The sequence below is a fragment of the Plasmodium coatneyi genome, chromosome 8 (assembly GCF_001680005.1).
Source record: "Plasmodium coatneyi strain Hackeri chromosome 8, complete sequence".
NCBI lineage: Eukaryota > Apicomplexa > Aconoidasida > Haemosporida > Plasmodiidae > Plasmodium > Plasmodium coatneyi.
In genome coordinates, this window is record NC_033563.1 from 1,976,360 (window position 1) to 2,002,500 (window position 26,141).

A 26,141-nucleotide genomic window follows, 5' to 3' on the forward strand; every position below is an offset into this window, starting at 1 on the left:
TCTTCTTCATTGTGCATGTATTGGAGGTAGTGGATGCAGGAACAGGTGGTTGCGTAATGGACTCTAATTCCTGGTCTAACTTCTCTATTGCTTTATTCAAACGTTGATCATCACTTAGACCCCCCCCTTCATTCTCAGTATTCCTAAATATTTCATCCAATTTGCCCTTCGGTAAGTTGTACTTCTCATTTGTTAGTACTTCCAATTTTTTCTTATCACCTATTCCTAAGAACGATGTCATACTGTCCAAGTTTTTATTCAACTGATCCCCTTGTTTCTGTTTAGCTATTTCATTCCTACAGTACCATTCACTTACCCATCTCACATCCGCTACCTTCTGAATTACCTGCTCCAGTTGCGCCTTTTTCCCGTCCTTTTTTTTTCTTCTTTCATTTTCTCTTTTCTTTTCTTTCTCTTCACGTGCTAATTCCCTAATTTCATCGACAATACTTGATTTACCGATAAGTAAACCGGTAATGTCTACGTTCTTACATTTATCAAACATTCCCTTTGGAAGTTTATGCTTCTTTAAGTTCTTATTCATTTCCGTCTCTATTGTTTTTATAACATATTCCAGTCTACAGTGTTCTTTATAAAATTCTAACATACTTATCATTCCAACTATACATCTAAGATAGGCTTCCAATTCACTAAACTTCTCAATAGTTACTTTATCCGTCAAATAAATTGACCTTTCCGTTTTCACTCCACTCATGAAATATCTTATTTGCATTATCCCTAGACATAATATCCTCATATCCAGCTCTTCCCCCTTGTTCCCAGGCCACTTTACGTTACGAAAACAGAGGTTATATATTTCATACGAGTCCTGTCTTCTTAGCCAACTGAGCAAATCTTTAAAAGTTTTCTTCAGATCCTGCTTCATTTCTTCCTGGAAAAAAAAGAAAATTACCACAAAAACACATGCCTACATATATATACCGATATATATGTATGTACTTATATATGTATGTGTATGTATAATAGATGTTCCTTCCACCTTCATATTCCCTTCTCCTTCCTTTTTCCTTCCTTTTTCAATATATATATAAAGTTTCCTTACCCTAAATTGGCCCAGTTTACCCATACCGTGTACTTTCATCCATTCCATCATTAAATTGGTGAAGAAATGAAGCTGCTGTTCGGTCATTTTCTTTCCCCCTCCCGACTGTTGTTGTCTCCCACCTGCTGATCCTGATGGCGCCATATTTTTCCCTGTACACTTATGCTATTATTATTATTATTGTTCGAAAGACCTAAATCTAATAGAAACTTTTACTTTTTTGTAAAAATTTTCTTTTCCTTCCTATGCACAATTGCATTCTGCCTCTAAAAAAAGAGAAAGAAAGAATCATCCACCCATCATTTTTTTCTCTTTTCCTTCATTAATTTTTTTCATTTTCAAGAAAAGATTCCTTAACCTTTCCTTCTGCTTCCTTATACAATTGCATTCTTCTAAGAAGAAAAAAAGAGAAGGAAGCAAGAAATTACCCACCTTTCCTTCTTTCATCTTCTCTCGAATTTATTTTTTCTTCTTTTTTTCCTCTTTCTTTAAAAAAAAAAAAGGAAAGAAGCAATTATCCACCTTTTTTTTTTTTTATTTTAATTTTTTTTCTTTTTTCTTTTCAAAAAGGAGAACCTTCCCTTTTTTTTCATTATATATACTACATTCTTTTATTAAAAAAAAAAAGAGGAAGAAGAAAGAAACTTACCCCCTTTCCTTTCGTTGTATTCACTACATTTTTTTATTAAAAAAAAACGTGAGAAATATATGCACCTTCCTTTCTTTTTCTCTCCTTTTCTCCTTTATGTCCCCTTTCTTTTTCCTTCTTTTTTTTTTTTCTTTCATAAAATTTCCTTTTTTTTTTTCCTTAAAACCGTCCCTTTTTTTTCTTTTTACCTTAACAACACTTTTTCTTTTTTTTTTCCTTTAAATTATCCTTTCCTTTCTCCTTTAACCTTCCTTTTTTAACACTCAAAACCTATATCTTTAACCCTTAAACTTTCCCTTCTTATTCCCTTAAATCTTCATTCTTTCTTTTTTTCTCTATAAAGATACCTTCATTACCTGAACCTCCATTTTTTCCTCTAAATCTTCCTTCCTTTCCTTCCCTCCTTAGACACTTCCTTCCACCCCTAATAATCTTCTATTCTACCACCCTCAACCCTTCATTTTAACACCCTTAACAACCACCCACCTACCACCAACCACCTAACAACCCACCTACCACCAACCACCCTAAGAAGGTTCCTCCCACCCTACCACCTTTAACAACCTTCCTTCTTCCATCATCTGGATGATGATGAAGTATATGGAATAGAATATTCGGACGAATTTATTGTTGTTGAGATGTCGTCGTCATCATCGAACTCATTAAATTCTCTCCTAAGGGATCTTTTCCTTCTTCCATTTGCAGAATGATTATGCTTCCTCAAGAAAAAAGGTTTGTACTTGTAAAAAAAATATGCCAATGTTGGTAATGCTACTGCAACAAGTCCACTGGAGACTGCAGCAGGAACAACAGAATTTCCACCAACTTCGGAACCTGCAGAAGCGTGTCCAGAAGAACCTGGGTTCCACGTTCCCGTGGAACCTGGTCCAGAGGATCCGGGTTTCCAGGTTCCCGTAGAACCTGGACCAGAGGAACCTGGAGACTGGTGTCCGGTAGAACCGGAACCAGAAGAACCTGGGTTCCAGGTTCCCGTGGAACCGGTACCGGAAGAACCTGGATTCCAGGTTCCTGTAGAACCGGAACCGGAAGAACCTGGATTCCAAGTTCCAGTGGAACCAGGTCCGGATGAACCAGGTTTCCAGGTTCCCGTAGAACCGGGTCCAGAGGAACCAGGAGACTGGTGTCCGGTACTACCGGAACCAGAAGAACCTGGGTTCCAAGTTCCCGTAGAACCTGGTCTTGGACTACCAGTGTTTTGATTACCAGTAGCTCCAGTTTCTTCTGCTTTTATTACAGCACACGTATCTTTTGATAATGTTCTATTACTGTATTTTTCGTACTTCTTCTGGAATTCATTACAGTAGGCAGTTCCACTACCATTACCTGCACAGTGCGCATTCATCTTCCCATAGGCGTCAGGAACTGCCCCCAGGGAACTGGAGTATGCATCTAACCCCGTGAAATCTGTTCCCTGGAACTGTTTACATACAGTCTTCAGGTTGTAATAATCATTAAATACTTCCTTCATGTGGCTAAAATACAGTCTGCTTAAGTCGGCGTACATATTCTCACACTTACCTTCGGAAAAGTGTTTTCCCAGGGTCGTGTATATTTCACCCATGGCATTCAGAAATTTACTATTGTCCTGTAAATTCCCCGATACTATGTCCCCTAGCCAGAAATAAAATAGGAAACAACGTTCCTTGTAGATTGGGTCGTGGTTGCTTATCATCTTGGACACGTAATACCACGCACTTGCAATTTTATCTAAGGAACGACTAGTATTCGGATATTTCTGTAGTATACCCTGAAGACTACTTTTTATTGGATTGACTTGAGAATAAGTACCGTATAGCTTGTGCTTGAAATCAAAGTCTCCATACGCCCTCCCTGAAGGTAAGTTATTTGCACTTGGACCCTATAAATATAAGTAATAAAAAATATATGTGTACATGTCCTCACATATCCACTGTACTATGTACACAGTGCATATTCTATGTACATTACTGTATACATCCGTAATATGGAATAAAGTGTATTATTCTTTTTACCATTTGTTTTAGGTATGTATATATTCTTCTGAGCTTATAGTGAACCTATGCTCCAAATTACTGTTCATTCATATAGAATGAAATTTTCATACATTCAGAATGGAAAGGGGAAAGTGTAAGAATATTTTTGGTCCCCTTCAGACCGATCTTTTTTTTTTTACAAATACATATTATATTACTATGCTTCCCCCTTTATATATGTATATACACTGCTACATATTTACAATCAACGATAACACACTATACATATGTGTACTAAATCATCATATGTATATATAATTAAAGCCAGAAATATGTAGGAATAAAGAAATATGCACAGGGTCCCAAAGGAAATAAAAATAACAGAAATAGAGAGGAGATGTAAAGGGATCCAAAAATTTTTTTTTTTTCTCTTATACACGTTCCTTTTTTATACATTTTATTTGTACATTATTGTATTGTGTATTCAGTACGATGATTGTTCGTTTGAATATATGACATTATTATTATTATTTACTTCACTTATTTGTTATGTATATGAGGAAGGAAGGGAGGAACTAGGCAGGGGAGGGTGTAAATTCCTTTTTTCTTTTGAGCTGAAGAATAATTTTTAGCATGCACGTTGTTATTGCATAGTTCATTCTCACTTATATGGTGATTATTAAAAAGTTGTTGACACATGCACACATATATATTGTGTATAGTTTATATATATATATATATATGGAGGAATTTCCCCTACAGGCGTAGGGTATACATGTTATTCGTGTATATAACTAAATAGCTCAATTAATAGAGCAGAATTAATTCTCTATAAGGGGGGAAGGTATTGTGCAAATTATATATATATAGTGGAAGGATGCGGGAACACATATATATATATATGTGGAATAAATAAGAAGCACATGTATTTAAAGAGAATTGGATTAATTATATATATAAAAAAGAAGACACATATATGCTTGCTCATTTATAGTAACATCTTCTACAAAGTACACTTTTACTCTCTACGTTTATAGGATTATATTAGCAAACAGTAGTAATTCTTCTTTTCTTCTTCTTTTCTTTTCTTTTCTTCCAAATTTTTAGTATAAGCACCACATGAAGAACGCACTAACTTCATATATATATGTGTACATATATGTACATTGTGTACCATTATTACCCTTATTTATGTTGTGTCATACATTGTAATTTTATGGAATGGTGAATAATATGTAGGGGCAGGGGTGTGCAAATACAGGTCATGTGGATCTTTTCCATTTATAGTTTCCCCCTTTATAACTGATGAGCGGTCCAATTTGAATATGTGAACTGAATAATAGTACTTGCGCATCATGCATCATGGTGATGCATCCTTATTATACATATACATATATGTATACACATATGTATATATATGGGGTATATATATGCTATATATACACATATATGTATATATACATATATGGACATATAGATATGTATGTGTGACTATAATATTTTTGTGAATACAATACTTGTAACTACAATAAATATTACTTATATATGTAGGAAATAGAGCAAGCACTGTATGAACAATATAGTAATAGTGTGCATATACACAAACAAACAAACAAACACACAACTCCACACACCCCTCCCCTTCTGCTAATAGTAAAGGTACATATATGTACACTACTTCCCTGGAATGTAGGAGTACACTATGACTGGAATAAATTGGTGTCTGCCCCATATTCATACTTTTCCTTAAGTAGTGTAAGAAGGAAGAATATTCGTGCCCTACTTCCATAAAAATAGGAATGGACAACTGTGGAAGAGAGATCCCTTATGAAATGGACCCCTAATGAAGTGGACAACCTCCCGCGGTATGCCGAATGGGAATGGAAATTGCTGCTCCTTCATCCTTAAACGGTCCGACGATCGGACGTTACTACTTCTAAACCCCTCCCCCATTTATAGGAAGTGTTGTAGTGGGAACATCGTTCCCCCCCTCCCTTTTAGGAGGGTGTGAAATCCTCCCCTTTTGAGGGAGGTCGTAGTGGTGGGGAACATTACCTTCCCTCTACCCCCCATACACCCCCCTTTTTAGGAGATTGTGTGTGTGGGAAACCCATCCCCTATGGAAGGAGGTTGCAGTGGGAAACCTGTCCACTCCCCCTTTTAGGAGGGTGTGAAAACCATTTCCCTTTTTTTGGAGGTGGTTGTAGTGGTGGGGAACATTACCTTCCTTTTATCTTTTAGGAGATGTTTGTAGTGGGGGAACATCCTCCCTCCCTTTATCTTTTAAGAGGTTGTAGTGGGGGGAAACATCATCCCATCTTCCCCCTTCCTTCCCCTCCTTTTTTAGGAGGGTGCAGTGGGAACATCATACCCTCCTCCCCCTATACACCGCTCCCCTTTTTAGGAAGGTTGTAAGGAGGAGGAAGAAAAGGGATGGTCTAAAAAAGCGAAGGAAAGGGGGTGTAGAGGAATGAAGGAATAACGTAGAATAAGGAAAGAAGGAATAAGAAGGAAAGAAGCTACGAAGGAAGTGTAAAAGAAGGAATAAGAAGTAGAGAAGCTAAGAAGGAAAGAAGGAATAAGAAGGAAAGGAAAAAGGAGAAAGGAAGGAAAAAAAAGGAAAGAAGGAAAAGAAAGTGAGGTGCACTTCTTCCCCCTTTTAATAATAATAATAGTACTTTTCCTAGGAAAGTGTACATATTTTTCCTCCTCTTTTACATTTATGATTATTAAGTAATAATAAGTTTTTTCCCCCCTACTTTTTTTTTTTTTTCCTAAAATTCCGTGTATACACTACAAATAATTCATCTTTACATGAAATATATAGAGTATGATCCCCTAAGCCTTTCCTTCTTTCCTTCCTTTTCCCAGTATAGATCACATTTAATATTCTACATAAATGAATGTTACTTTCATTTATTATTTTTCTATTTTTTTATTTTTTTTATTTCATTTTGATTTTTCTTTTTTTTATTCCGTTTAATTTTTTTTAAAAGGATTGGGGGGAAGGGAAATGTGTAAGATAGAAATATTAAAAAAAAAAAAAGAAAAAAGGAAGGAAAGAAAAACTAAGGAAAGAAGGAACAAAGGAGGGAAGGAAGCAAGCAAGGGAGCAAGCAACCATATGAGAGAAAAAGAAAGTTTTAATCCTACCTCTTACATTATATTTCTTATTACTGTGAAACATGTGTTAGTATTCCTGCCTTGTCCCTGTATATAGGGTAACTTTGTGCATATACATGTAATACTGCCATTTGTAAATTTTAAAAAATGTGTCATTATTGTATAAAGAAGAGAAAATTTTAATATTTTTACATAATTATAATGGGAAGGAGAAACATCCCTGTGTACGCACATACTTATTTGTTCTGCATACATATAAGAAAGGAACACAAATTCTTAGCATAAATTCACATTATATATAGTAAAATGCATATGAAAAATGACACCAGACCCGGCAAAAACACTCACGGTTAACATTCCTACCTTAATTTTGTATATACACAAATATATATATATGCATATATATATACGCTATATATGTAATACATACATATATATGCATATTGCTATTTATATTTGTAGGAAGGAGATTTGAATAAGTTACTCTCAAAAAGAACATATGCTGAATTTAACAATGGAGGGGGGAGTTATAGTAGCTTCTTCTGTACTTGGCTCCATAGTACAAAGACTGCATTAAAAAGTAAATTGGGGGATTATGAAAATGTTAAGGGTTATGTGGATAAGATTGTAGATGCTTGGTGCTACGGATATGCCCTGGGAAGATCACTTTTTCCCTATGGTACAACTTGTAACTTCTTTTATTATTGGTTAGGAGATGTATTATTGGACAAATTAAAAGTCACTGCACCATTCTTAGACGTTATGCAGATAATCTACCGAGAATTTAAAAAAATTCCTGGCGAAGAAATTGCTGGCGCAGAGAATAATTGTGACATTATATATGAAGATAACATTGACAAAAACCTCTTCCCTAATGCAAAAATATTATATGAGTACCAGCAGGACCAAGATCAAATAAAGCAACAGCTACAGGAATCCAATAAACAATGTACTTCCGAATATAAAAGTCACCTGGAGACCATTACTGAAGCATGTAAAAAGGTGGAAGAATATTGCGACGAAGGGACAGGTAAAAATGCTAATGATCAATATTGTATGCAGTTCAATGCCGGGAAGGATGAAGATGGACATTACTGTAGGCAGGACAAACTAAAAATACTAACATGTGAACAAGTATCTGAACCACAAGATATATTACAAGCTACCGACGTTCAGGATAGACAAACTTCTTCTATGGGAGGAAGGGGGTCTGCAGTGGGCGCAGGCCCTATCGTTTCCTCCACAATAGGCACACTAATTGGAATACCAGCGGCTGCATTCCTTCTATATAAGGTTAGTACAATTACAATTTACAAAAATATAAGAACATAATATAACTAATATATGTCACACATATATACATACATATATGTATATATGTACATACACACATATATATATATACCCCATATATATATATATATATATATATTCTTTCAACCCTAACACATCCTTATTCCCGGCTCTCCTTTTTTTAGTACGATCTCCTACCTTCTTGGTTTGGTAAACACACTTTTGGGAATAGCAACAGTAGGAGAAGTAGACGGAACAGAGGAGCGAAAAGATCCACCATCAGGCGTAACTTCGATACGCTTACGGAATGCACAACAGCGGAATGTGCATCAACCATTGGCTCCACAACAGACAACTTAACTGAATATTCTGCTCCATACACTACTACAGCGTCCACAAGAACAGGACGAACACCAAATAATAATAGAAGTAGTGCACGACAAGTAACCAGTATACATTATCATGCCGCATAATATTCCTTCTTTACACTAATACACTAATATAATGTACGTAATGTCCCTTCCCCTCCTCAAAAAATTATAAATGACCACCATGCACACACTTTGTGTACAGTTTATATGTACTGTTCGAAGAAAAAAAATGACCTTCCCCTAACTATTTTGCTTAATTTTTTTTTATTTCCCCCCTACATTTTTATTTTACTTTATTATTATTATTTTTTTTTTATTTTTAATTTGTACGTTTGAGTAGCTTCATAATGGAAAGAATATATTCCCCAAACTAAGGGAGAAAAAAGAAAAAAAAAGGAGGAAATTAAAAAAAAAAAAGAATAAAAGGATAAAAGAAAAAAAAAAAATAAAAAAACATAAAAGGCAAGGAAAGAAGGCAGTATAGATAAAATTTTAACCACTATTAAATAAAAGGAAAGGAGAGAGTGCATGTGCGCGTTCGCATGTAATATAAACAATAATAATATTATTAATAATATAAATAACAATAATAATATATAATAATATAATAATAATAGTTTAATAATAATGTGAATGTTCATCGAAGACTAATCACATTTTCCACATCATAGTAATAATATTAATGTACAATATTTTTGTATGGTCTCATATATATGGAAGGTACAATAATATAACAAGTAACAATTACATGAAGAAAAGGAAAGGAGAAAGAATAAAAGGAAGTAATAAGAAGGAAAGAGGGAAAGAAGAAAGAAATAAGAAGAAATAAAGAAGGAATAAGAAGGAAAAAAAAAATATATATATAAATATATAAATAAATAAATATATAAATAGAGAAAAGGAATTGTTCATATTCATTCGTTCATTAATAATAATTACTTTGCAAAAGTTATGAAGAACTACTGAATACTCCATTTATATATATATGAATATATATGTTAGAAGGAAGGAACCGCATTTTCTAACATCACTTTATTATATATACGAAAAAGCATATATTATACCTAAACAATGGTAAAAAGGGAATAATACCAATTCATTCATTCCACTATTGGAAAAAGTGTATATAGTGATAGGTGTACATATATATAAGTCCTGCATGTATGTCATAGAATAATAGTGAATATGTATGGATGTATACGCACATATTTCAATTATATTTTCTTAGGGAAAGGAAGGTTCAAATGAATTACCTTCGCAAAAAATATACGATATGTTAAACGAAGGAAAAGGAAGAAGACATTGTACATTTCAAGGGGAAGGACGGAAGAAGCCTAATGATCTGGAAGAACAACTGAAAACATCATTATCGCCATACAATGGGCAAAATTGGGATGTGGCCACTACAATTGCAAAAAACTATTGTAACGTATGTAACAGAGGAGGAAGGGGGGAGTGGTTGAATACTTTGGGCGATGATGATGTTTATACCTTCTTTTATTATTGGTTAGGTGATAAAGTAAAGGATAAATTTAAAACGGAAAGGTATTTTAAACTGGTTATGAAGGCAATTTATGAACAACTGCAGAAACCGGCATATAAGTGCGAGTGCACTCCCATATATACTAATATTAGGGATGAACGTTTCGAACAGGCGAAAAAAGTATTTGATTACAACTATAACTATAAGCTACTGAGTAATAAAGACGATTGTAGTGATTATTGTACAGGGAGAACTTGTACTACCGCTTACAACGCAGCTAAAGAAGCATATACGAACTTAACTTCATATTGCGGAAAAGCTGGAGGAGAAGCATATTGTACAGTATATGAAAGGGAAAAAAATAAGAAGGACGAATATAAGCAACCGACGGCATTAACGTGCCAAAGAGTGGCAATCGAACGAGAAGAACCAGAAGTACCACAACTCGGTCAAGCTGTGGAACCATCACCATCACAGGTTAGTCATTACTTCCCTTTTCTTCTTCTTCTCATTCGAAATACATTTTTTCTATATCTGAGCACAATGAAATACAACAACATTTTCTATGTGAGTACAATGAATACAACAACATTTCCTTTGTGTACAATAAAATAGAGAATGTAATAGAAGGAACATGTAAGGGAAGTGTACATATGTGGGAAGGAAATGTACACATATATATATATATATATATATGGGAAGAACACTTACTTATGTATATATATATTTTACTATTCCTTCCCTGCCTGTATTACCAATTCTATATATATTTTTTTTAGGAGAAGGAAGGTCCAAGTTCACCTCCATTACCCTCAGAATTGGAATATCGTTACTTCGATGGAAGAAATGATTGTTCATTGTACCGTGGGAGTCATAACTGTAACAAACAACTAAGGGATGAAGTGTGGAATGTATTAAAAATATGGAACAGTAATGCGTGGCTGAATGATGAGCAGTCAGTCAATGCAATTGTAAATAACTACGACTATGCATGTAGAACGGGGAAGGACAGTCGGAACCCACCCTATTATGATCGTTGTAAATTTCTATACTACTGGATAGGTGATAGAGTAAAGGGGAAATTAAAGGAGGATTCCCAGTTCCCAGGAGTCATGCGTGCAATTTATGATAAGTTGACCAAGGTCGCGCTCAGTAGTAGGTGTACTAATATATACGAAGGTATTTGGAAGGAACATTTCGAATCGGCCAAAATCCTATTCGACTATTACTACAATTATAAGAAATTAAATGGAACTGAGGATTGCAACAGTTATTGCAATAAAAATCAAACTTGCACTACCGCCTTCAAGACAGCCCAATCAATACATACAAAGGTTAATGATTATTGCCAAACTGTTGGCGGATATCAATATTGTACTGAATTCGATAAGACCCGTAAAGGGCAGGACGAATATAAAAAACCAGAAAAAATAATATGCCCCGAATCCTTAGCACGTACAGACCCATCTGACGGTGAAGGAACCGGTAATGGAAAAGAACACAGAATGAACATCAAATAAGTGTGGGAGTAAAAAAAAATTTCCCCTATATATATATATAAAGGGGCAGGGAAGGATGTTGTTAATTCATAAAATGTCTACTAAGAGATCTTCCCTAATCATGGTGCGAGCTGTACATGGTACATGTGTGTCATCATCGTTTTCATTTATTCCTTTCTTTCCTTTTCTTTTTTTTTTCTTTTTCTGTAGGTGAGTTAGAGGGTCAAGGAAAGAAAGCAGAAGGAGCACAAAATCAAGGAAAAAAAGCCGAAGGTGCTCAATACCAAGGAAAAAAGGCCGAAGGTGCACAAAACCAAGGAAACAAGGCCGAAGGTGCACAAAACCAAGGAAGAAAAGCAGAAAATGGCGACAATGATCATCAGCATCAGCAACAGCAGCAACCTCAACCACCACAACTACCCGTCCCTGCTGGTGGACCCCCTGCACGAGAAGGTGAAGGGGAAGCTGCTGCTGTGTCTGCTCCTGCCTCTTCCGCAATGGACAGTACCAGTATTGGTGGTGGTGCTGCTGCTGGGGCAGCAGCAATAGGATTACCAGCACTTGCTTTCTATCTATATAAGGTAAGTACGCTTAACATAGGAATATGTATAAGAACACTTATTAATATTTTCCTACTTATGTGAAAAATGAATGCATAGAACAAATGTAAAAATTGGAATGTACAAAAAATAGAATGTAAAAAAATGAATGTTTAAAAATGAATGCTTAAAAAGGAATGCTTAAAATGTGAATGCCTAAAAATGTGAATGCTTAAAAAGGAATGCTTAAAATGTGAATGCCTAAAAATGTGAATGCTTAAAAATGGAATGCTTAAAATATGATCAGTAATGTACATACATATATATATTCTGCGCACATATTTTAATCCTTTTCTTTTCTTTTTTTTTTTTTAGTATACTTCTATATTTTCCGACTTACGTAACACATTTGGAGGAGGAGGAGGAGGGGGAAGAAGAGGGAACAAAAATAACAACAGCAGAAGCAGTAACAATAGCAACAATAGAAAAAAAAGGTCCGCCATTCGAGAAGACTTCGATCTAACTGCAACGGACTACTCCACATTAGACGACTCTTCCACCATGGGCGGCTCTAGGACAGAAGACACTGGTACATTATATTCTATCCCATACACTACAACTGCAACATCATCTAGATGAACATTCATCATCTAGTTGTTCATTCATCTGAGAAGATGTTTATGTAGATATTCACTCTTTTAAGATGTTCATTCATCTACTTAAACACCTAAGTTCCTCGTTCATCATCTAGAAAGAAGATGTTGTTGCTGCTGTTGTGTTCGTTTTTCATCTGAGAAGGAGATGTTGTTGTTTGTTGCTGTTGTGTTCGTTATCATCTGGAAGAAGAAGATGTTCTGTTGTTGTTGTTCATTCATCTACCAGATGAATCACCATCTAAGTTGTTCGTTCATCTGAGAAGAAGATGTTGCTGTTGTTGTTAATTCATCTATGAAGAAGATGTTTATGTAGATGTTCATTCAACTGAGAAGAAGACGTTGTTGTTTGTTGTTATTGTTTGTTCGTTATCATCTGAAGAAGAAGATGTTATTGTTCATTCATCTGAGAAGATGTTGTTGTTGCTGCTGTTGTGTTCGTTATCATCTGAGAAGAAGATTTTTCTGTTGTGTGTTCCTCATCTGAGAAAATGATCATTCATCTGAGATGATGAAAGAAGGAAAAAAAAAGAAGGGAAGGAAGAAAGGGAAAAGGAGTTCACATTTCCCTTAGGGAGGGAAGTTGAATGGGAGTTATCCATGCAATTTGACCCCACTCCCATCCCTTCCTTCTTTTTTTCTCCCATTTACACAAATGCTCTCAGTGTAACGAACTCCTTCCTTATATGATTATGTATAATATTATTGCAACACACACATAATTGTTTTACGTATGAATAAAAAAAAAAAAAATTTCAATAATTTAGTCATAGTGTATTAAATGTAAAATGACCATATAATACGAATGTACCCCCACTCCCCCCCAGTTTAACTATGTAACTACGTAACTATGTTACTATTTAATTGTTTTAATTTTTTAATTTAAAAATTTTTTAAATTTTATATATATATATGTATATATATATTCCTTTTTTATACATTTCAATTGGGTCAAAAAAAGCACACTTCGTCAAAAGGAGTGGAAAGGTACATATGCATGCGTGCGCAACATTGGTAAAAACTGTGTACTGTACACTTATCCTGCATTTATTCCTTCATAACAATACATATTACAAAAAAATAAATAAATGAAAACAAAAAAATTAGTTGCTGAATAAATGAATACATGAAATCATAAACTCCCTGAACTTCCTTGAACCCTCTACATTATGAACCCAAGTAATTCAACATAGAAATATTCAAAAAATTGGAACAATAAAATAAAAACCCTAACCCTAAACGCTGAACCCTAAACCATGAAACATGAAACATGACATATATGATGCAATTAATTGTATAAGGTTCACTTTTTATAAAAAAATAAAGATTTTGCCCTTATGATAATTTGTACATATTATACACATAAAAATATATGAATTACCACTTCCACTAAAAATATATATTCTGAATAAGCACTTATATTTCAATGAAATTATTACTGCTCACAGTAGAAATTTCACGTTAGGGAAAATGCCCTGTACTAAAGGAAACAACATTGTAATTATACACACACATCACGAGCATCACTACAGAAAAATATAAAACACATCTATTAAAAGTAGTCATGATATGTGCATTACTATAAGATATATGGCGTAAAAAGTCTTTCTATAAACATAATTTTTTTTTTTCTGTGTTTATGTAATTACGCCTTTCTTCCTTTTTTTTCAGTATTCGTTTTGTAGGGACGCATCCTATTACCTTGGAATTTTAGATAATGCTAAAAAAAAAGAAAGCACTCTTACAAGTGGAATATCATGCGATGCATTGAGTACTGCTATGAAGTTCAGGACTGATTCATCTGCCAAAGGAATATGTAAAGAATTTGTGGCACTCTATAAATACCTTAAGGAGCAGAATGAGAGGACACAGTCCTCAAAAAGAAAGGAACTTTTAGGTCTAGATTGTGAATTTTTAAATTATTTGCTAAATGATAAATTAAGGAAAAGTGTTAACAATCCTGCCCAAATAAATGTAAAGGATTTTTTCAATAAAATAGAAAATAAGAATAGTTCAACCTTCGCGGACAGCGAAGATTTAGGACAATACATGAGTAACATTAGTTCAGAGGATCTAGGAAAGATGGAATTTCTATATAGTCTATATTATAATAAGGGAATAATTTCCATTCATTTCCCAGATCAAGACAGCCGTGAGCATGATAAAAAACCATGTTCACATTATACGAAAAATTGTTATAACGATTATAAAAAAGCAATGGACAGGTGCAAGAGCACCGGTGATGTCTTTTATCAAGAATTAAAGGAATTCAAAAGTGAATATAGTAGGGATATTCAACTAGTGACAGATACTTCTCCTTGTAAAAGTAGTGAGTATTTCCATTTACCGCTATATGACCCTATTTTAGAAAAAGAAAACGAGGAAAAAAGACTAGCACTAATTAAAGGATTTACTACCACCACCTTCATATTGATATTCCTTCTCATTCCATTAGCATATAAGGTAAAAAGAACAACAAAGGAAGAAAAAAAAAAAAGAAAGGAATTAAAGAAAGAATTATCGCTAACAGCATATTACATACCTCAGTAGTTATTTGTTTCAATTCTATACATACATATATATATATACATATATATATGTACATGTCTACATATATATGTGTATGTATATGTGTATATGTATATATATGTTGGTATATATGTATATGTATGTATACATGTATATATGCATATATATACTTTTCCCACCCTTCTTTTTTATGTTAGTTTACCCCTCTTGGTGCATTTTTGGAAGAAAAAATAAGGAAAGAAAAGAAAAGAAGCGGAAGGAAGGACAAATGGAAGAATGTAAAAGGAAAGAATGGGAGGGAGAGAAACGTGTTATCATCCTCCTCCTCCTCTTCATTTACCGATACAAATAGCAGTATTATTTCTACTAATGAAAAATATAGTGTAAGTTATTACTCCATGTAGAATAGATAATTTTCACATATTTTTGTTTAAGTGTGCGCCCCTTTTTAAAGAGGTAACATAAAATGGAGCGAAGAATATTATAATTATGTGTTGTGTGTGTGTGTATACACAAATAGGAAGGACTTCGAAGGAAGATTGTGTTAGGGGTGGTAGGTGGAAGGAAAAGTTGTTAGGGGTGAAAACATTACATAAGATGTGGTACATCTATAATAGAAGGGAACGGAGTAAATTGTTTCATTTAGGACATATATATATTTTTTCCTTCCTTTTTGAACATGTTACATACTCATTCTGCATGGGTAAATATATATATTTTTTGTAATATATATATTTAGTAGTAATGCCTACATTCTCGACTATTCGGAAAAGAATAAAAAATAAAAAAGGAAAAAAAGAAAGCAATTACACAAATAGAAATTTGTAACATAAAAACAAAATTTTAATGAACATATATTTTGGACCTTCAGTACAAAAAAAGAAAATTTATCCGCAATCAACCAACTAAACAAACCAAGTCAAAATAAAATGAAGTGAAGTGAAAAGGGCGAAAAAAAAAAAAAAAGTGTATTTTCTTTTTTCCTTTTTTTTTTAAGTACATTTTGTTTGTTCTTTCTGAACTTATATATATTGATTATACACACATGAACAATGTAAACACTTTAGTGCAATGCCAAAAGGGAAAAAATAATAAAATTAAAAAAAAAAATACATGAATAGAAAAATGAAGGAACATTCATGTAATATGTAGAAAATATAATCCGTATTGGATCAAGGGAAGAGGTGCGTAGCTCAGATGACATATATTGCAAACTTGTGTGTATGTGAACTATTTATAATATATTCGTTAAAAAGATAAGGAGGAATACCGAAGGAAATACTACGGAACACTTATAAATGAAAAAAAAAAAAAAAGAAAGTTCTTTAAAAAGGTAGTAGGAAGGAAATAGTGAAAAGTAGTGAGGACAAAAAATTTTTTTTTGATATATACATACAAAAATTAAAAATATATGTACACTCTCACAACCATCATAGGAAGGCAGTAACAAATTGAAATGGTTACAAATACATCACTACTCTTTTTATATATATAAAAATATATATAGGGACGAATTTCATAAAAATTTCATTATATTAAACAGAATAAAAAACACGCAAACACACATACATATAAACCATGGTGACAACGGTAATACAATGTATTTATTTCTATAAAATAAATACATAAATATTGTTCTCACATAATATTGTGCCAACACAGACATAATAATACTTTACACATAACATTCTAAGCAAAATGTAATGAAAAGAGATGATAATATATATAAATTATCCCTGTCCCTATTTATAACAGGCAGAGTCAGGTACATTACCTTCAGAAAAAATATACGATGCGTTCGATGGAAGGGGAGAAAGAAGTTGTACGTTTCGGAGTGGGCAGGGTAGCAGGACGCAAGTGCAGAGGGATGTAAAATTAGTGTTAGGGACTTTTTGCCATATTAGGGATACAGCCTTACACAATAAAGTTGTAGATAACTACTGCTATGCATGTAACGGAACAATGGAGGACAGTTTGTCCGATGTTGACCGCTGTAACTTCCTATACTATTGGTTGGGTGACTTCATAATAAAGGAAAAGAAGAATGGGCAATATCAATTTCAGAATGCCATGGAGGCAATTTATAAGAATTTCCCTTACTCAAAGATGAATGATGGGTGCAAAAATTTATACCCTAATATTAGTGATTATCATTTTGGACTGAGTAAAAAACTCTTTGATAGTTATTATAGCGTTGGTTTTTCGAAAAGGAGCGCGGGGGGTGGTGAAAATTCTTATAGTCCAGACTGTTCGAAATACTTCATTGCAGCGCAATCTGCATGGAACGAAATAAATAGCACTTGCAATAATGGTGCTAATGCTGCATGGTGCAGCAAAATTAAGGGGGAATATGACAAGTACTTTGAAGAGGGGGAACATAAACTGAAGTGTCCATTACAGCAGCCCGTGTTAATAAAGACGAGGGAACAGCAACCGGTACAATAATAAATATTAATAATAGGAATAATAATAAAAAATGATAAATAATGATGATAATATTTTCACCTTCCCTATATATATACCCCATATACATATAAACATATGTACTTACATATGTTCTCCCTTTCCTCTTTATTACATTTGTAGGAAACGTGCATGAGTAAATTGCCCTCACATAAAATGAATAAAGAATTAAATAATGCAATTGACGAATATGATGAGAATAAAGTGCCCAGTATGAAAACATTGAAGGGGAATCTTGAAAGTAAAATAACACAGTACGGTGGTAGGAAGACCTCCGCAGAAGCTGCTATGGCTGCGTACTACTACGTAACAACTGTGAAGGGAGATGAACCGTCCAAAGATACTTACTGCCGCTACTTATATTATTGGATTGGTGATACACTATTTGGTACTTCTAACAAAAAGGATGAATTTTCTGAAGCTATGAAAAAAGTCTACGCAAAATTGAACGAATTAGATGGACTAAGCACTAATAACAAATGTGAGGCTATGTACAAAAATGGGAACATTAGCTTGGACACTTTTAACCATATGAAAAAAGTATATGAATATACACAGGACTATTCAAATATAAATACATATGTGCAGGGTACTGGAACTCCTACCATTCCTGACTGTAAGGGAGACTACATTGGTTACCTAACCACAGCCACTGATGCACATGAAAAAATGGGGAATTACTGTAAAATACGGGAAAATTCTGACAAAGAATGGTGTACTAATTTTAAGAACATGTTCGAACAGAAGGGTGACAGTCACTCTATTCAGGAACCATCAAAACTGTTATCTCAGTTACAACCCCAACAAGAAACTCCTCCTGCAGAAGGAACCTCAGGAGCCACCACGGGTATAGTAGGTAAGTGTACTCAGACAGGGGAGAGGGAATTAAAGGGAAGACAACATCCCTTCCTAAGAAAAGGAAGGAAAGGAACAACTTTCCAGGGGAACAACCTTCCCTAAAGAAGGAAAGAAGGAAAGGAAAGGGAAAGGAATGAAAAGGAAGAAAGAAAAAAAAAGGAGGAAAAGTAGTACGCTAATATTATTCCTTTTCTTTACTTATTTTTCAGCTGCAGCAGCAGGAGCAAGTGGTGATGGTGGTGGTGTTGTGCCTGGTGTGACTGCTGGTGCATTGGGAACAATAGGATTACCAACATTGGCATACTTTTTTTACAAGGTAAGTAAATCTATACCACAGTTGTCACCTACCACCCTTAACAACCCACCTATCACCACGACAACCATAACACCCCTTTCTTTTTTTTTTTAGTACAAACCTTTCTTCTTTAAGAAGAATAACCATTTTGAAGGAAGAAGGAAAAGGTCCCTTAAGAGACAATTTAATGAGCTTGAGGGGGACGAAGATGACGGTTCTTCTATAGAAGTTTCAACAATAGCCCCTACCGAATATTCAACAGAGTTGTCCACAGCAGGGTCTATGGATGAAGATAATTCTACCATCCATAGTGGGCCATCTGGCCGAAGACGGAAAAATAGATCAGAAAGAAATATTAGTTATCAAAACATGTAACAACACAGACATTGTGGAATGTAACACACACTGGAATGTGTAATGTTCTCCCTCTGGGGGGAAGGATATTCATTAATTACGGCGCATTATAAAAAGGACATTTTGCGCAGAGGCAAGAGGAAACATTGTGTGTACGCATCCTACTGGCTCCTTAATTCCTTTCCTTCCTTTTTTTTCTATTTTTGCATTGTACATGTTAGGTAATTATTATTATATGACATAATATTCTCTTATGCTACTTTTCTGTAATATTCCTTTGCTACACTTTTCTGTTATATATATTTTTTTTAATATTATGAAGTAATTCAATTTAATTTTTTTTCTATATTTTTTTTTGTTGTGCTAGTTTTTGTCCTTTAAATATTGATTCTTTTTCGTATAAACACATATCTGTGACATGTTGTAAAAATTTATGTAATTGATACACAGCTTCTTTTTTTTTTTTTTTTTTTGTAAGAATACACTCTTTTTTTGTAAGACACTTTTTTTTTTTGCGCACCTTCGCGAACCCTAGCGGACAATTTGAAACACACTTTTCAAATGTTAATAATTGGATCTTAGAACGAACAAGGAAAATTATTATGTTAAACAAAAAAAAATTATAAAGATTAAAAAAAATTACAATCATAAAAACATATAACAGAAACAAAATTTAATGAACATATTTTGAACCTTCAGTAAAAAAAATTTTTCAACAAATCAAAATAAAGTGGAAAAAAATTATTTTCCCGGCTTATATTAATTACACATCAACGTGTAAACACATTCATGCAATACAAAAAAAAAAAAAAAAAAAAAAAAAAAAAAAAATATTTACTACACCCTAAAATGCGGAATCTGAACAATGAACCTTTTCCTTAGGAACACGAACCATAGAAACTTGTTTCTCAAGAATATCTTCCCTAGGAAGAAAGTCTTCCTCCCTAAAACCGGAATCTGAACATGGAACCTGTTCCTGAAGAACACCTTCATTAAGAAACACTTTCGTTAGTAATAAAGTCTTCTTCTCTAAATTCGGAATCTAAACTTGGAACCTGTTCCTTGGGAACACCTTCGTCAGGAACAAAGACTTCCTTCCTAAATCCGGAATTTGAACTTGGAACCTGTTCCTTTGGAACAATAATCCTAAACCCTAAGTCTGTACTTGGAACCTGTTCTTTAGGAACATCTTCCTTAGTGACAAAGTCTTCCTCCCTAAACCCGGAATCTGAACTTGGAACCTTTTTTTCTTTTATGAACTCACATCCCATAAATTCTTGAACCAAAATGACAAAAAAGTCTTCCTTCTTCAAATGCAGTTCCCCCTTTTGACATTCGTCTAACACTTCAAAATGAATATCAATAATCATGCGGCGACGTACACCAGCACGACGACGACCAAGGCCCCGTTTTTTCCTCCTTTTTTTAGGCGTTGAACGAGGTTTGCGTTTCTTTACAATGTAATATTCACGTGGACTAGGTTGGTCCACATGGTCAACAATCTGCTGTTCTAAGGAGGGACCACGTATATGAGGAGCTCTTCTGTAGCGTTTTCTTGTCTTACGAAGCATTCCAAAGTACTGCAAAAGAAAAAAAAAAAAAAGGGGAGAAAATGTTTCTTTAATAGGGGTGTGAAATGTTATGTTCACGCAACAGTAATTACTGCATCAAGCCCTAAATTGCGAAATCCTACACGTACACCCCTAAAATGCGAAATCCTATAAATACACCCCTAAAATGCGAAATCGTATACACACACACCCTTAAATGTGAAATCCAATGCACTGAAACGCGGAACCTTAAGCGCGGAATCCTACACTCCTTTCTTTCTTTTATTCTTTTGTTCTTCTTTTCTTACTTTCCAGAGCAAGTAGCTCATAATAGAAATACCAAGCACGGCAGGGGCCAAAGGAAGGTAAGGAAGGACGGGGCTGTCCATCTTGCTAGCAAGTGGGGCAGGGGAAGGGGTGCGAGGACTGAGACTGGCACTCCCAGCACCTAGTTTATCTGCAGCCTCACCAGGAGGTTCTTGAGGAACATCACCAGAAGGCGCAGCAGCTGCTTCATCTTTGGGTTCAAGTTCTTCTTCTGCAGGGAAACAGTAAGTAGAAGGAGTGTAGAAGGATTGGAAGGAGTAAGGAAGGTCTAAGGAAGGAAAGGGTCTAAGGAGTAAGGAAGGTCTAAGGAAGGAAAGGGTCTAAGGAGTAAGGAAGGAGTATGGAAAGAGTAAGTAGAAGGAGTATGTAAAGAGTAAGTAGAAGGAGTATGGAAGGAGTATGGAAGGAGTATGGAAGGGGTAGGAAAGGGGGAAATTTTTTTTTTTTAATGTGATCTCAGGACCTATTATAAAACTAAAATATTATGAATCTAAAGTGATGTGTGCTCACACTAGGGGATGGACATCAGGGGTGGTAGAATGAAGGGTGGACATGAGGGGTTGTTGGGTGGAAGGAAGGTTGTGTTAGGGGTGCACAATTGTTGAGCAACTGTTCGTATTTTTTTTCCCTTTACCTCGTTCTTCTTCCTCCTCTTCGTTCTCTTCCTCAGGTTCCTGTTCATCTAAGAATTGAGTAAAAAATAATAAAGGAACGTTAGTTTCAGTGGGATCATAGGAGGGGGTGTATATGCCAGATTTAGTAATTTGAACAATGGAAATGCTAGTGGCGTTTATGATGGAAGTTGAAGTGACCGACCCCATCAAGATGGGGGTACTGTAGTAGTTAATGAAAATAAAGGTAACGTTGTTCGGTTCCTGTGAAGAAGGTGTGTGTGTCCCTACCTGATTTTGTATCTTGATCAGTGTTTTCCGACGCTTCTTTCTTTTCTTCAGGAATAACCTTCTTTGGTACTTCAGGAACTTTGGTAGGTGAAATTGGTTCCGGTGCTTCACCTGGTTTAGACCCCCCTCCTCCTTCCTCTTCTTTTAATACTTCCGTAACATTCTCAACAAGGCTCTTCAATTTGTTCAGGTCTTCCTTATTAGCATTGGTTATTCGATCCTGAGCTCCTGGACCTTCCCGTGAAAATTTTGGACGCGTAGGCGTGTTTTTGCACCATTCATTCTTGTTAGTTATTCCACTCATCTTAGTATGCAACTCACTTGTGGAAAATAGGTCGTGCGCTTCACCTACCAAATAGCTTATGTCTCCGTCAGGAATCCTAAATGCAGCATCATAAGTGCAGTCTACATAGTTCTTAACCCTAATTAATTTTCCATTAAGTTCTTCCCTTACCTGTTGCACAACGCTAAGGACATTTTTTATAACTGCTTCCGGTATACAGAAGATACGCATATAATACATCCATACTTTTAATAAATCACATACAGGAATTCCCTTTACAATCTTTTCACATGCAGGTTGATCCTGCTCCTGTCCTTCTTTGTTTTTATATTCATTCCCAACCTCGGTAACTAAGAATATATTCCTCATCATAATATTACAAAAATCTTTGTACTTGTCTAGACCTACTCCGCCATCATCATTCTTAAGATCGCACGAATCTAGCATACCCTGAAGGAGGATATTCTGTTCCTTGTCTTTTTCTGTTACATCCCTCGAAAATAGTGCGAACCATCCCCTAATAGTGGCTGTAAGGAAGGAACATAGCAAGGGATGTAAGGTTGTGTTAGGGGTGGTAGGTGCAAGGAAGTTTGTTAGGGGTGATAGGGTGGAATGAAGTTTGTTAGGGAGGTGTTGTACTACTTTGCTTACATGAATCACTTATAGTAGACAGAGTTTGTTTTATGTCCTTATTCCCCAGGAGCATGTCCTTCACTTTTGTCCGTAGGTCCACTCCTTCTTTAATAGTATAATTTGCACATTCGTCCCACTGGCACTGCTCACACTTATTCTTCCCACCACTATTGCATTCAGTTGTGTGAAGCCCCTCATTGATTGTAAAGGCCTCTTTAACAGTTTTTCCCATGATAGGACATTTGCTCTTTATTTCCTGAGCGTACACATTTAACAGGAGGCAACCTATTGTTTGCTCAAAATTTGTATTCTGAACAGGGTTGGCCTGGTTTCCATTGGGTTCAGGCTTAATATTGTATATGCCTTTCAAGCCTTTAGCAATGTTATTACATGCCGTCTTTTCGCTATCAGTTGGTGTACGACCTTGCTGCCCAGCAGTATTGTTGCACAGATTTTTGTTTGTTTCTTCATTATCTGTTAGAGCCTTAGATAATTTTCCCAGCACCTGTTTGATGTCACCCTGAATATTTTCCTGCTCATACAAGAAAAGGAGAAAAGAAACATGTATTTTTTCTTCGTATAAACAAAGAAAATTTATCGTCTCCCTCCCTTTGCTAACATGCAGAATGTGCACAATTCCATGAGTTATCCTTAACTGCAGTGAAGAATATTGCTTCTTACCCAACTTAACGTTCCTCCTTTATTCTGAGACAATTTCTTCATTACATCATTTAAACGTGTCTGTAATTGAGTGTTGCAGGTGTTGCCTGGAGCAGTTGGTGCTTGTGGTGGAAGAAGTAAATGTCCATCCATTGTCAGAATTACAGAATCCCTTGGACTTTGTCTAGCGGAAGGGGAAAAAAAAAAAAAAAAGATGAGAATAGAAGAGTACTTATTTTTTTATTCCAACAATTACCTTTTGAAGCATATATATATATATACATGTACATATATACATATATACATACATATATATATAAGTAATCGTAATGGTAATTGTAACCATACTCGTCATCTGGAAGAGACTTCATCCTTACACCCTCTTTTCCTCCACCGTAACTTATCATATAGTCTCTCTTCCTACGTCTACGAACTTTGTTAGCCTCATTGCTTATTCCATCTTCTGCACCACGTCCACCATCATCCTCCGCGTCCTCCTCTACCTTCGTATGGTCTTGTTCAAATTTACTGTTCTTCTGTGGAGCCATTTTTACCATTTTTTTTATTTTTTTAGTACACTATTTATTCAATGAAAGGAATCGTTAGTTACTAAATGGAAAATAGTATTTCACTAAGTATCTACATGTGTGTACAACAGAATGTACGCATACATTCATTCCTTACGTCCTTTTCTTCTGAGAATACTTTTTTTTTTTCCTTCTTTTTTTTTTTTTTTTTTTTTTTTTTTTTTCTTCTTCTTCTTCCTAAAGGAAGAGAAAGCAACCTTCCTTCCACCCCTAAGACCCCTTCAAACCGCCTACCACCCCCAAAACCCCTAACAACATTCCTACCACCAACCACCTAGCAACCTTCCTTCCACCAACCACCCGAACAACCTTCCCTTCCTCCCTCCACCCTAAGAATCATCCTTCAACCCCAACAACCTTCCCTTCGTCCCTCCACCTTAAGAATCATCCTTCCACCCCATAACAATCTAACACCACCTTCCTTCTTTACACCTTCCACCCACATACTACCCCTAAGAAGTGCAGCTCTCCCTGCACACTTTCCTCGCTTCTTTTTTTTTTTTTTTCTTTCCTTTCTTTGTTTAATATTTTCTTTTTTTTCTTCTTTTTTTCTTTTATGTTTTTTTCTACTTTTTTTATTTTTTCTTCTCAAAAAAAACTGAGAAACCTTCCCTTCACCCTAAAATGCATATCTGCACCCCTCTGGACACTCTTTTCAACATACTTCCTTCATTACACCTTAAAACTTTCTTTTTTTTCATACACCCTTCGGGTGTACCCCCTCCTAAAGGAAGCGACCTTCCTCCCTTCCTTTTTTTTTTTTTTTTTTTTTATACACCCATCGGGTGTACCCCTCCATAAAGGAACTGATCTTCCTTCCACGAACCACCTAACAACCTTCATTCTAACACCCCTGAAATCCTTCACTCTAATACTCTTACACCCTACCTCTACATCCTTACACTTCTTCATTCGAGCAACTTCCAACCATATAACACCCCTTCCTTCCACCCCTAACACCCAAAATTGCACCCCCCTGCACACCCCTCTCCCTCACATTTTTTTAATAATTATTTTTTTCTTTTTCTCCTTAAAGGAAGTGACCTTCCTTCCTTTCACTCCTAACACCTCTCCTTAAATGACCCCCTCTGCACACTTCCCCCAAAATGTTTCCTTCCTTTTTTCTTTTCTTCTTTTTTTTTTTTTTGTTCTATTCCATATGTTTTTTTTTTTTTTTCTTGTTTAAAAATAAAATGAGCAACCTTCCTTCGACCCACCTACCACCCCTAAGTGCAGCCTCTTCCACACTACCTTATGGAGACTTCTTTCCTTCCACCCCTAAGAAGAGCATCCCCCTACACACTTTCCTCCCTCCCTTCCTTTTTTTTTTTTTTTTTCTTTTCTCTTCTCCCTTCTTTCTTTTTTTATTTTTTTTCCTTTTTTTTCTCCTTTTCTTTTTTTTTCCTTCCTAAATCAAGTGACCTCCCTTCCACCAACCACACCTACATGTGCACCCTCATGCATTCTTCCCTCAACATACTTCCTTCCACCTACCACCACTCCTAACAACCTTCCTACCACCCTAACACCTAACAACATTCCAACCACCCTAACACCTAACAACTTTCCAACCACCCTAACACCTAACAACATTCCTACTACCCTAACACCTAACAACCCACGTACCACCCCTAACAATGACCTTCCACCCCTAACAACCTTCCACCCCTAACAACCTTCTACCCCTAACAACCCACCTACGGCCTAACAACCCTTCCTTCCAGCTACCATGAATAACAACCTTTCCTTCCACCAACCACCGAATAACCTTCCCTTCAACCCCAAAACAATGATTCTTTCCTTCCCCAAAACGACGGTTTGTAGGGGTTCCTCCCAAACGGCTTGGTTCGGTTTGGTACGCTTTGGTACGCTTTGGTACGGTTCATTTTGTTCCTAAACGTACACTCAAAAGAATACACACCATAAAAGCAATAATAGCAAAACCACTTTGCGTCCACGAATATGGTAGTGATGGTGGACTGCCTATAGAAAGAGTAACAATCAAACCAACACAACACAAAGCTAAAAAATACAACACAGAAATGGTCAATACG

General features: G+C 35.4%; 2 protein-coding genes across 2 annotated transcripts; both read right to left on the reverse strand.

The window, feature by feature from the left end:
• Positions 1-2,289: 2,289 nt before the first annotated feature.
• On the reverse strand, positions 2,290-3,727 carry PCOAH_00023370 (Variable surface protein Vir7-like protein; the record flags this gene model as incomplete). The annotated part of the gene is made up of 2 exons (XM_020059144.1): positions 2,290-3,591; positions 3,725-3,727. 2 exons carry the CDS (start codon positions 3,725-3,727, stop codon positions 2,290-2,292), a joined length of 1,305 nt encoding a protein of 434 aa, XP_019914515.1.
• Positions 3,728-20,137: 16,410 nt separating this feature from the next.
• Positions 20,138-23,563, reverse strand: PCOAH_00023380 (SICA antigen; the record flags this gene model as incomplete). The annotated part of the gene is made up of 6 exons (XM_020059145.1): positions 20,138-20,725; positions 21,004-21,233; positions 21,657-21,704; positions 21,925-22,734; positions 22,847-23,372; positions 23,522-23,563. 6 exons carry the CDS (start codon positions 23,561-23,563, stop codon positions 20,138-20,140), a joined length of 2,244 nt encoding a protein of 747 aa, XP_019914434.1.
• Positions 23,564-26,141: the final 2,578 nt, after the last annotated feature.